This window comes from Eurypyga helias, unplaced genomic scaffold (genome assembly GCF_000690775.1).
Source record: "Eurypyga helias isolate BGI_N326 unplaced genomic scaffold, ASM69077v1 scaffold39, whole genome shotgun sequence".
Taxonomy (NCBI): domain Eukaryota; kingdom Metazoa; phylum Chordata; class Aves; order Eurypygiformes; family Eurypygidae; genus Eurypyga; species Eurypyga helias.
The window spans coordinates 69,261-81,544 of record NW_010271153.1 but is presented as its reverse complement, the minus strand read 5'-3'; the positions used below and the strand labels follow the sequence as shown (position 1 = coordinate 81,544).

At 43.5% G+C, this 12,284-nt stretch overlaps 1 protein-coding gene across 1 annotated transcript in view; it reads right to left on the bottom strand.

Annotated features, from left to right (window-relative positions):
• Positions 1–4,506: 4,506 nt before the first annotated feature.
• The window catches only part of LOC104514882 (serine/threonine-protein kinase ULK4-like), a gene marked incomplete at its 5' end in the record, with an annotated part of 60,668 nt that continues 52,890 nt past the window's right edge, over positions 4,507–12,284 (bottom strand). The window contains one exon of the mRNA XM_010158685.1: positions 4,507–4,686. Coding sequence (XP_010156987.1) covers positions 4,507–4,686 — 180 coding nt within the window. The remainder of the gene's footprint in view (positions 4,687–12,284) is intronic.

Below are 12,284 nucleotides of genomic sequence, written 5' to 3'. Positions count from 1 at the left end.
CCGAAGAAGATGGGAAAGAGGAGGACCAGAGCAGCTGATTATTTTGATACCAGAGGAGTTAATGCTTGAAACGACAACTTCTAATCCCAAAACCTGGCAAGGACTTTCAAGCTTTAGCATGCCGCAGCAGGCCCTATTTACCATTGATCAAGCATCTGGGCAACGCGCCTTCACATCTCCCTCTTAAATCACAAGAGAAGCTGTATTTACAGCTGCCACCCCACCATAATTTATCAGCAGTGATCCTGCAACCGCATCACTACATCTATAATCATAACATCCTGTAGTTAAGCAGTAACAGGGAACAGGGACCTGTCTGAAGTAAAGTAAAACATATCCTGTGTGTTGGAAAAGACCCAGAGATGCCATTACTTAAGTAGAAATAATTGGTAAATCCTGATTACAGGCCACGAAACCTTTTTACTCTCGAGGTTTATATCTGACACTTTCAGGTTACATTTCAGTAATCTGTTCTATTTGTCACCCGTTAGACACGGAAGACGTTTTGTAATCTGGGTTCTGAAAGTGAGAAGGACGACACACGTAATAGTAACAACACAGCTGCAATACAGGGAGAAAAGTGCTTTCACCACAAGGCATTGCTTTCCATTCCTGAAGAGCGCTCCCCACCTTGTCCAAACACCTCCCCGTCACTTCTGCACCACACCAGCCACTGCCACGTTCTTTGCACTTCCCACATTCGTGCGCCTTCCTTATCCTGCACACTTGGAAGAGCCGGAGGTCACTGGGGGAATAAGGTCACTAGGACTGGATAATAGTCCATAAAACTACAGAGTCAAATAAAGGTTACAGATATCCCTAGTACATCCTAACTCCTGGGTGCTGACACCTGTACAACTCTCACCGCCCTTTAACAACTGAGACTTTGTTAATTACATGGAGACAGAACAATCAGAACACAGTCAACTATAAAATCTGGTACCAAAGAGAAGTCTTAATTCTAAAACGCTCTATTTCAAACAATAACATAGTCCAACTGAGTCACAGGCCCTGCCTACAAGCTTGCCCGTGTTACAGCATGCCTTGTGTCATTATTAAGAACACCTTTCTGTGGATACAATGCATTTGAATGGGAAGGATTAGAACGGCTTTACGTGCACAGAAATTGTAACGGGCAGAAACAGAAACACCCATGAGATCATCTCCCCCATCTCCATGTTGTACCTCACTGTTCAGAGCAGCTTTCAGCCACAGGCGATGGGCTTCTGGAACATCTATCCATAGGGGCTACTCTCCTATCCATCTTTTCAGCAGTAAGGAGGGAAAGGATCAGGTCTTCAACATCACGAGCAGACTGTTTAAGCGTAAAACAAATTTAGGACACTTTTGCTGAGAGCATCACTGACAGCTTCGCCGAGGCCGAGGGGTGTTGGTGAAGAACAGACGCATCCAGCCGGCCGTGCCGCCTGCACGCACAGAGCAGAACCCGCACGGACAAGAGGCGGCTGTACGGGTGTATGCGGGACGACGGCATCTCCCCACCCGCTCGCTCTCCATCACTGGCATCCAGAAAACTGCTTTCTGTCAACTACCAGGCATCCGCACCGCGGGCCTGGGAGAGGACAGCGACAGCGGGAAAGCTGCGGGCTGGATGCAGGGTGAGCTGCCATGCCCTGTAGCCAGCTCGACTGGTGTTTGTTGGTACGCCCGGGCTGCCGCTGCCGCTGCTCTGGCCCCCCGCGTTTATCCGCCCTTTATACCAGTCTGCGCAGATCTGCTTGCTCCCCGAGCCATCAGAAGGTCTCTCGCACACGACAGATGACATCCCGCTTCATGTAAAGCTCGGGACTAATGCTGTCTAAAGCACTGTTTGCTCTTGAGACCCAGGACAAAACCTCACCAATGGCTTCTCGTTTAAAAGGTGTTCTAGTTTTTGTCTTCATAAAAATAAATTATGACAGGGCATAAACCCATCAGTACTCGAAACTTTAGAAAATAATGTTATTTTTCACTTAGTTGGTTGTCTTTTTCTTCTGCCCAGCATCGCTGTGACTTTTATCCACACCAGTTCCAGTCCTCATTTACTCGGAATTTTAACAACTGGGTTAATGATCTCTTGTAATACTGCTATTTGTTAGGGCTGGTTCTAACACACATTCAGTGACATAATCAATAGCTATTCCTTTAATTAAAAATGTAATTAAATATCAGATTAGTTGTACACTCACTGCAATTTAACAAGAATTTCAAAATTACTTTTCCTTATTAAGCCAATAGCCATTCGGCAGCTTTCCCCTCTTCAGTTCTATTAAACAGGGATGAGCCATAAGGAATACCATAACTGATATGTAAAGATCAGTATTTCCTAAAATGTAGGATAGTTGTTCAGGTATTTCGGTGCTGCTAAAGGTGAGGGCAGGAAAGGATGTGGTATAAAACATTCATTGGAAGATCACCTTCACTATTAAATGGAGGAGTTTTGGATTCTTGCTCAAATAAGTGATTTTTGGCATTCAAGTTTCAAGAAAGCCTTGAAACCTAAGGGACAGTTACTTTTCTTGAGGCTGGTTTCATAATACTGAACCACTTTCTCTGACTGGTCGTAACTCACGTTCTGTAATTTATGAGTGAGTTAAATTACGTAAGTAGTAAACTACCCTCTCACCATTCTGAAGAGAAAGACATCCTCCTGCTTTGCTGAGGTTCCAAGTGAACCGTAAGCTTGATGTCTGCGAGGTAAACTGGGAAATAATGCAAAATATTGATTGAGTAAAAATAAGGAGCTTTTTAGTTGAAGAAAGGCCTCAGGAACATAAGTAGCTGCACCTTCAAGTGTTAGCTTCTCAAATAAACAACTGCTGAGATGTTTACCATTTCCAGGCTCAACGGATGCTTTCCTGCGAGCTGTCACCATGCCTGTGCACACAGATACAAGCAAGGCATTTCGTAAATGCTCTTTCTCACAAACGGGCTCTTTCACAAACATGCTCAATATTTTAACCTCATAAAGTGATGCTTCCTTACTTTTTCCTCAAAATGTAATATAATTAAGCTAACCACCTTCGCAGGCTTAGTTAGCTTGAGCCCTCGCTCACTTCACCCACACTGGCTGAGAGCATCCGCACAGGTCACACGGGAGGTGCTGTGGGCTGGTTTATCAGAACCACCAGATACCCACGGGTCCAATGTTGGCATCACTTGAGTATCAACACACGCTGCCAATAAAGTACCACTTATCCCCAGCTGGAGACTTTTTTGTGAGTGGAAATTGTACCTTCAGCTAATACTGCAGTAAAACCAATCACCAATATATATATATTAATTTTTTGTGCACTAACTGGGACCCTATGTAGGACAAGAAATATATTTTAAAAAAATTAAGCTTTTGGGATAAAAATAATTAAAGAATTAAGCACACTCCTATTGCCCTCTGGACACTATTTCAACTAACGCCTTCATAGTAAGCACCCTCCCCACAATTTAAAATGTGCATCTCGGACTTCTTGTTCCTTGACTGGCTGAAGGCACTGTCAGTAGGAGACAGAGCCTTTCATCCCCCCCCAGAGCTGGTGTTTCAAACGCCCGCCAGGCTGGTGGGGATTGAGAGCTGATGGCTATTCACAGCTGCTTAGCGTGACCTTACTCCCATTGTTTAAGGAACCAACATCACAAAATACAGTGGTGTCAAAAACACCGTGACAGCCCAGAAAATGAGCCAGTGGGATGGTAACTTCAGAAACGAGGGACAATGCCTGGGCTGGAGGAGAAAACCTTCCAGTATTGGGGTCCACCTTATGCCTATCCCAGGGTGTTTAAGGACACTTCTCCTCCCAGGCTATCAGCATGGAGCTATTCACAGGCACTGCAGTGATCAAATAAAACACACCGCTCGGTTCGTCACTCACAACTCACGACAGCACGGCCAGGAACACGCAGCTGTTCCTTAACAGAGGAGCGTGATAACCAAGAATGCACTGCAAACAGGGACTCGTTCAGGTGAGCATCTATGTGAAAATAACAGATCCATTGTTCCTGTTCAAACTCACTAGATATAAATATTTCTTTCATTATAAATCCCTCTCCAAGCACACACATTAAGCTGGCAGCGCCCAGAAGAGGTTTATCAAATGGATCCATCACTTCCCATGACGGATCAAACGAATCTCTCACTTCTATAAGCCTGCACTCTTGCTTAACTCTTACAAAGTCGTGTAGCCCCACCTCTGTGTAATGAAGGGCCAGATCCAACCAAGCATTGAGACCCTATAAAGCAGAGGCTGTAACGATTATGTTTTCAGTGTCAGCCCCCAAAGAGGAACCCTGACTGGAGACAGAGGTACTTTGCCGTGCACACGGAGGGTGTGGAAACCCGCACGCTGAGCACAGAATTATCCGAGTTATCCTCTCCTCTCTGGAGCTCAGACTGCTAACATGGCAAATGAAAACTCATGGCCCAGGCAGCAGAGAACACAACTCTGACCCTTTTCAGGCTACGGGCTCCTGTGCTCTTTCGTAGTCCTCTCCCCTTTTCCAGGCAAGGGAAGGTCAAGTTTTTGATGCCATGGCACAGTTTCCACTGGCTGGGGAGAGGCAGTGAGGTTTGGATGTCTCCTGCACAATGAGTAACACCATGGCATCGGGACTCGGGCGGAGGCAAGAGGCTGTCCGACTCTCCAGGTCAGAGACGGGAAGTGTGAACTCCCATTTACCAGGGGAGTGCTCTACCTGTTAGGCCAATGTTAAATCCGTGGCAGGAATTTTTTAAAAAATAAAAGCAAACCCACTAAAACCAGCGACAACAACAACAAAACATATCCCAGATATCTACAGTGGTCTTTTGTGAGGTGTTTAATCTGGCGTTTGTTGGCGGTGCTCTAGGCAGGCACATGGCACCGGGACTTCAAAGCCCTTGGACGCAACCCATTCACAGGCTGCTCAACCCAAACGAAAGGTAGCTCTTGCCAGGCTGTGTAAGCGTAGCAGGGGAAGGCCCAAAGACCGGGTGCTCACACAGACACCGCACGAGGATGGCCACAAGGTACCGTTGCTCTCCATAACGTAGGAGAACTTCATCCAAAAGGGTAGAAGCCTTCCCGGCATCGGCCCCATCACAGCACGCTTCCTTGCTGCTCTTCTCTCTACCCGTGGCTCAGAGAGAGACAGACACAGAACGTGCGTGTGGGAAGAACAAATCAAGTTGGACAAGTTGTACTTACGTTACTAATTGCCAACTCATTTGAACAGGCCTGAGCAACGTTGCTGGGCCATAAAAACAAGAAACGAAAGTTACAAAAGGATGAGTGTTCCAGGTGTGCTTTGGCAAGCGGATTGCACCAGGGATTGCAGCCACGCAATTACAAAGGCTCTGTGGCCTTCAGATCCTGCAAATACATGTGAAAACAAGCAGGTATCTGTGACAAAAAAACCCCAACAACCCTACAGCAGACAGCTTCGCTCTGATTTTCGAGTTCAAAAATCTTTTTTTTTTTTCCCCCCCTCCCCCCTCTTTATGGATAAAATCCTTGTTCCACTGAAGTCAGCAGCAAACTCCTTTTGACTTTGATAAGGCCAAGATTTCATTCGACGTGTTTTGTTTTCTTCTAATTTATATGTGTGTGCAGGTTTATTCTAAGTTCAAAGCAATTTCCACCGGTAACTTGGAAACGTACCAGTTTCCCGGCAGCCCGAAAGCCATGCTGTCTCGAGGACTGTTCACAGAGAGACAAGGAATGTCTCCCACATGCTATACAATGGTTAATTGATTTTGGACGTTTCCTGACACCTTTCACTTTGAGGCTATTCTCTGCCCTTCAGCACATACCTAACGCGAACAAAGGCATGCCTCGGGATTGTTGTAAAATTACCAACTCTAAGGGGCATTTTCTAAGTGTAAGAGAAGATTTGTGAAACCACAGGGCAATTATTGAATGGAAGACCCACTCTCTGTCTTGTTTGATTTTTTTTTCTTTTTTTTTTTTTTTAAACTAGTTTTTTATTATGAACAGTGTTCTCAGCTCTCAGGAAACAAAAGATGTCTTTAAAAACCAGAAAACATCCATTATCGCAGTTTCCATCCTCTGTAACTAGTGAGTTTAAAATATCTGACTTAACAGAACTGGACAGGACTACCTCTTTGCATCCATTAGAACCAGCTCTCCACAACAACTTCATCAGCAAAAGCAAACTGTAGCCCTGTCTGGCAAAAGGTGTCTCAAAGGGGCCACAGGAGACTTCCACACGGCGCTGTGGTGATGACAGGTTACGCATGCCCATAAGCCAGCCCAGCATCAATATGACATTAAAAATAAACACTTGCCACCCTGTTGCTGGTGATCTCATCTGCAAACACAGGCTCATCTGTCATCTGCCTGCCAACGACTCCCTGAGGTACCACTTCAGGCTAGTTTCACTCTGTCCAAACATTGATCCCAGTCGGGCTCCAACATCAGCTTTAGCAAAAGCCGGGCCACATACCGAGCTTGTGCAAACCTTGCAAGCCCCTCAGCTCCCTCTTCCCGCAGCTCCCAGGCAGCTGCCTGTCCTCAACTGGCTGGATCTGGTGAGACCAACCCCTCCATGTACCCCTCAACCTGATGGTCTCTTAGGACTTTCCCCTTATAAAAGGGACAGAGAAATCCACCGGAATCAATATTTTTATTACCATAGAAGGTCCAATTTAGGCTCAGATCCTATGTTTATGTTCCTTTAGGAGCTATTATAGAGGCTCCTGGTTGTCTTAGAGAAAAAAACAATGAAACTAAATGCAATTATGAACACACAACAAAACAACACACGGATTCTCTCAGATTTCTCCTCAAGTTCATCATTCCCTGGATCTCTCATATTCAAATGTCCTCTGAAGTCTCTCTGTGTCTTCATCAGCTTTTCTCCTAAAATACCTTCTGACAGGTAACTCCCAGTCCCTCTTAAATGTTGATTTCTGCAACTCTTTCCAGATCTGCTACCTTTTATGGCCTAATAATTCAACTCATGAATAGATCCCTGAATTTTAGCATCTGTCACCACTTATATCTCCCTGTGAAATCAAAAAATAGTCTGACTGTGAAGTGGTTTTGGAGTTATATCCAACTTCCATTTATATGCTCCAAGGGTTAGGGATGGCCTTATTTTCTTTTCATGTACATGTTGTTCTCATGTTCACCTAGTACAGCTGCACCTAGATCGTTCGCTCACATATTTTATGGTACGGCAAATCAAATAATTTCAAATATCTACGCACTTGTAAGGGTAAGAATCATTGCTACAGATCTCGCTATCAGGGAAACCAGTGATGCCCAGAACATATTGGAAAATGCTGACCTTTAAATGGCAATTGCAATACAGGAGAAGCATGCAAGCAACCAAGCAATTACCAATTTCATAAATGCTTTCATACCTAAGGACACAAACCCTTGAGCAGCCATGCCTGTGATGCTCAGGTGAACTGCTCAAACCCCTAGGAACTGCCAAGAAGTTGCATTTTACTGAGGAATTGGAGTTTTAATGCATACAGCCTCCAAAAAATACCTCCAACTTGACATTGTCCCTTGTCCTGCTTTAAAATGCTCCTCATAAAGACAAAAGGCTACTATGGCTTGACGAAGGCAGAGTGATGTGAACAGATGCTGTCAAAGTTGTCCTTTGACAACTGATCTATCAGTGCAGTTTAAGTCTGATCTAGTGTGCAAACCCCCCAGCTTCCCCTGAGCAGAACCTTTATAAGGCATTGATTAACTTTCATGGAGAATGAAACAAAATTGGAAAGCTCATGCTCACATTGGACATAATCTGGACTTGAACACAAGATTCCAGCAAACAAAAAATCTGTACAACTTGACAATGTGTTAGATTTACCATTCCAAGAAAAGCAGGAATATGACGAGTTAAATTAAGAACCAACAGAGATTATGAAAAACACACACTTAAGGTATAAAAAGAGTAGCAAAATCTTCCTAGAAAATTATTATGAACTAGGATTTTGAGCTAAAAATTAAAGCATTAAACATTAGTTCCTTCGTAGCCCCTATAGATTTGGTTTCTATGGACATATAAAACGTGGACACAGAAACCTTGTGGTATTCTTTAAGTACCAAACATGGACAGAAAAAAGCTCTGAAGGTTTTTTATTAGGGGGAAAAACCATCATTATATGTATGCTCCATCTAAAAAGCAACTAGGAATGTAAATGACTGAACAGGGATATAAGTCTATAAAACGCCAATTTCTGAGGAAAATTATGCTTTATGTAATGGTTCCATTTCCATAAAATTGTAAAAACTGTCATAAAAACAAATGGACTTTTGAAATTGATGCTTGCTTATTGTCATGTGACAGATGGCTCTGCCTGCCTGGCAGAGAGCAAACAGCTACCTAGTTGGTCCTCACTGACCTCAGAGAGAATCATTTTGGTCTATTCGCATTTTTTATTAATCAGCCCAGTTGCATTTAAGTATCTTTACGGCAGCTAGTAAGTCATCCATGCGCAATTAGAGAGAGGGGGTCAAAAGGAAGTAACAGTGATGAGCCCAACAGATGACACAGCTAGGCAAGCTCAACAGTACTGCACTATGTAAAATTACAGTGCAGTGACACACCAAATGAGTCTGGCAACCCTTTTGTGCCCACAGAAACAATGAATTAGGACTCCATAATGAAAACAACAGTGATAGTCACTGGGAATTACACTGGCCTTGAATTATGAATCGAATAAACAGGTTGCAGGTTTCAGAACTGCCAGTTTCACTGTACAACCCAAAGCAGCACATCTGTCAGTGTGAAAACAGCGTATTTCTCATTGCTGACCACGGCAGCGTTACTTTTCAGACAGCTCCTGTATCTATCCATAATCATGCTGGGCTCCCAGTACCCAAACACCAGCACAGTGCTAATCGTTGGGGGAATCTCAGAAAGCAAACACGTTCCAAAAAAGGGGGTGAGCAACTCTGCCCGGGAACCTAAGTCTGCAGTATGCCAGCCACTGGAATAAAGGCTTTTCATTCCCACTGCTCTCTGAAAATAAGAGTAGGTCCTATACTTGATTCTCCCCTCCCCACGACAGTGTCCTTAAAGAGCAGCCATGGCAGATCGACTGAATAATGCCAGTTGTGAAAACAACCATCGGCCAAAATATCAGCCTAAATCTGCACTTAACACGTCTACTTTCAGACTTTCACTACTTATTCCAAATAACCGTAAGATTTAATGTAGAAGGAATAGTTCAATAGGCCAAGTTGCGAGTAAGTGATCAACAGCTACTCCAGAGGCCATCCCCCTCCCCGCATCTCACACTGCAGAGAAGCACAACTCACCAGTACACTCACGACTGGGTTTTTGCCAACACTTGCCATTTCATGAAGCTGTGTTTGGACTCCACATGCTTCGTCCTTCATGAGCCCTGCTGTTCTAGTGACATCAAGAAACGAGTGATTTGATGATTGCATAGCGATCTTCCTCTTCCTACATCAGCTCAGATACATCCACATTTAGCTGCCTATCACAGTTTCACCAGTGATCGGCAGGAACAGGCTTCATGAAATGGCAAGTGTCTTGTACCCGGGCTGCTTTCTGTCAATTCATTGAGTTCCAGCTCCTGGCAGCCCAGGTACAAGAGAAACTCTTGCAGCTGTCCCCAACGTGATACCATTTTACCGTTCTTCACAATAATGTTTCAAAATGCAGATGAATATGCAGATGAATATAAACACTGCAGAGTTTCTTTGCTGAAACTGCAAAAACAAATGGGCTTGAAGAGGAGGTTAAATGATTTACAGCAGAAACTTCCAAAGATAAATCACCTTTTTCTCTCAATACAGCGTTGTATGGTCATCTTCATCTTTTCTTATCAGCTGCCATTCCCAAGACATGCAAGAAGTGCTCACGCTATGCTCTTCAACCTGGCAGTCTTCTATCACCAGTCCAAGAAAGAGATATGAAGGCTGAGTCCAACATGATGTCACCACTACTGACATGAACGGCAGTGTACTACTGTTAATAAAAGAAGTCAGGGAAGACCAAAGCTCATTTTATTTGAGGGTAAACCCAAGTAGCTGGTAACTCACCCCTGACAGTATAAAATGAAGGGCAATGCATGACAACTTTACTTAATACTCCATGGCAGAAGGAGTGAGGGGAACGCGACTAGCTGTCTCTGCAGCCGGTGGGCACGGGAAAGACAATTTTATCCTAATGCAACTGCCCAGTTGTGATCACCCAAGTGGGACAAGGTAAGGAGGGATATATATCACAGTGTCAAGAAATTAATGTAGAAGTTACAAAATATCTGCTTAAATTGTTCATTCTCTCCACGTAGAAAGCTGTGTCTGGCACTGTTACAACAGATACTCCAGCTTATCTTCTCCATTGCCTAGTTAAACAAATCTTAGCTAAATTAAAATCATGCAATTAAGTAAAGAGGCACACAGTCACAAGTACTTGAGTTACAGCAGTTTAAGAAATTACCAATAACGTAGCTAGAATGTGAAATCTATGTATATAGGCACCCACTAAACGGCAACGTTAAGTGGGCTGACTTGAACCACTGATTTACACTCATCTATTTTACTCCATGTTGTAAAATGCTGGGGTGCCCGTACAGTCGGCTGTGTTCTCAGGCAAGGTAGTATTAACTTCCAACTGAGCAGGCAACAGCTCCCCTCAACTCCTTTGCCTTGATGACACTGTGGTGGATGTTCTGATTTTAAAAGCTTGCTAAATGTTAAGATTCTGAGGAAGAAATCGCTATCAACAGAGAAAAGATGCTAGCACAACTATTTTTAATGCATCCTTCCTTTACAAAACATATTCAAATTGAGATTAGTTGCGTCTTCAGTTAGGTATGTTGTCCAAAGGGGTTTCGTTGGGTTTAGTTGCCATGGTTTAAAAAATAATTAAAAAAAAAAAAAAAAAAATCACTGCCCAAAAAATTGTCAGCTCCATTTCATTGCCAGAGGTTCCCATCCCCACAGGAGGAAAGGGGGAGTAAGATCCCTGTTTATACCGCACTTACTCTGGTTCACAGCATGTCCTGTTAGCTTCAGCAGCTGATGAAGGTGGGCCCGCGTAAGCAGGGGGCCGAGCCATGGTTCCAACTCTGTACAGCTGAAACAGCAGAGGCAGGAGAGGGCAGTGGGGGTGGTGGAGGACCAGGCAGGGCAGCAGCCAGCACCTCAGAGCCTTACCATGAGCTCATGGACTTTTGTCATTAAAAGGTAGAGATAAAGGAGCGAAAAGATAAAACCTCCTGAAAAAGTAAATACACAACAAAGGGAGTCTGTCTTTCTGTAAACACAAAATCCATTGAATTGCCAAAGATGAAATCTTTTTTCCTATAGGAAGTAAACAGTTTAATTTGGATAGGAGAACATTCTCTCAAACTGACTGCTTCTCTTTGTAACTGTAATACAGCGACAGACTGACCTTTGCATCTTCATTTTGATGCTTATCTTGAACAAACAGCCTAGAAGTCAATGTCTACGGAGAAAAAATTAGGGAAGTGATTTTTCTCTAAAAGTACAGAGCAAGTCTAGGGAAATTTTTAATAAATATGGGTCCAGCTGCTGTGGCTGAATGTTAACCAGCTTTGTGATGCTGTGTTTATTTGGCCATGAAACGCTTGCTGAGACAAGTTAAACTTCAATCTTGAATTATACGATTAAGTCTTTCGGGGAGAAAGCAATCCTTTGTAGCTTTTGTTATCTCAAAATACGTTCTATTTCAGTATCAGCAGAACAAATATTTTCTTAGTTTATACATGCATCGGCTTTTTGCTTTTATCTCATAGGTGAACTTAGCGTTCAAGGAACGGATACCACTGACTAAAGGCAATCCTAACGAATGAAAGGGTTCTGACAAACGTCGCCCACGCAGATGGGGAAGTGAACCTCCCACCGAGCTTACAGCGCCGCCACTTCTGCAGTCTTGGCTTCAGATTAGTAGACAACGGCACCGAACTGTGTTCAGAACAGCTACTGCCAACCCAGCTTTCAGCTATGATCTAATCGGGATGTCAACTGGGTATTTTTTCCTCTCATTTTCTTTCTGACTATGAAAAAAACATTATAAAGTACTATTATCACACAGTAATATTAATAACAAATACCCACGGGTTACAAATAAAGCATTTTTAACTAAAGAAAGCAGTTTGTTTTCTCTTAGAGGTTTCAACTTAAAACTCCTCAGACATTTGTGCTGATGCGCAGCTAATTACATCATTGTTTTGCATTTGCTGTTGCCCAACTGCCATGAACTAGGTGTGCCTTAAAATTAGATGTTGCAGCCCATACACCTAACCTGCTTAGGTCAATAATTTAAATATTAACACAGTT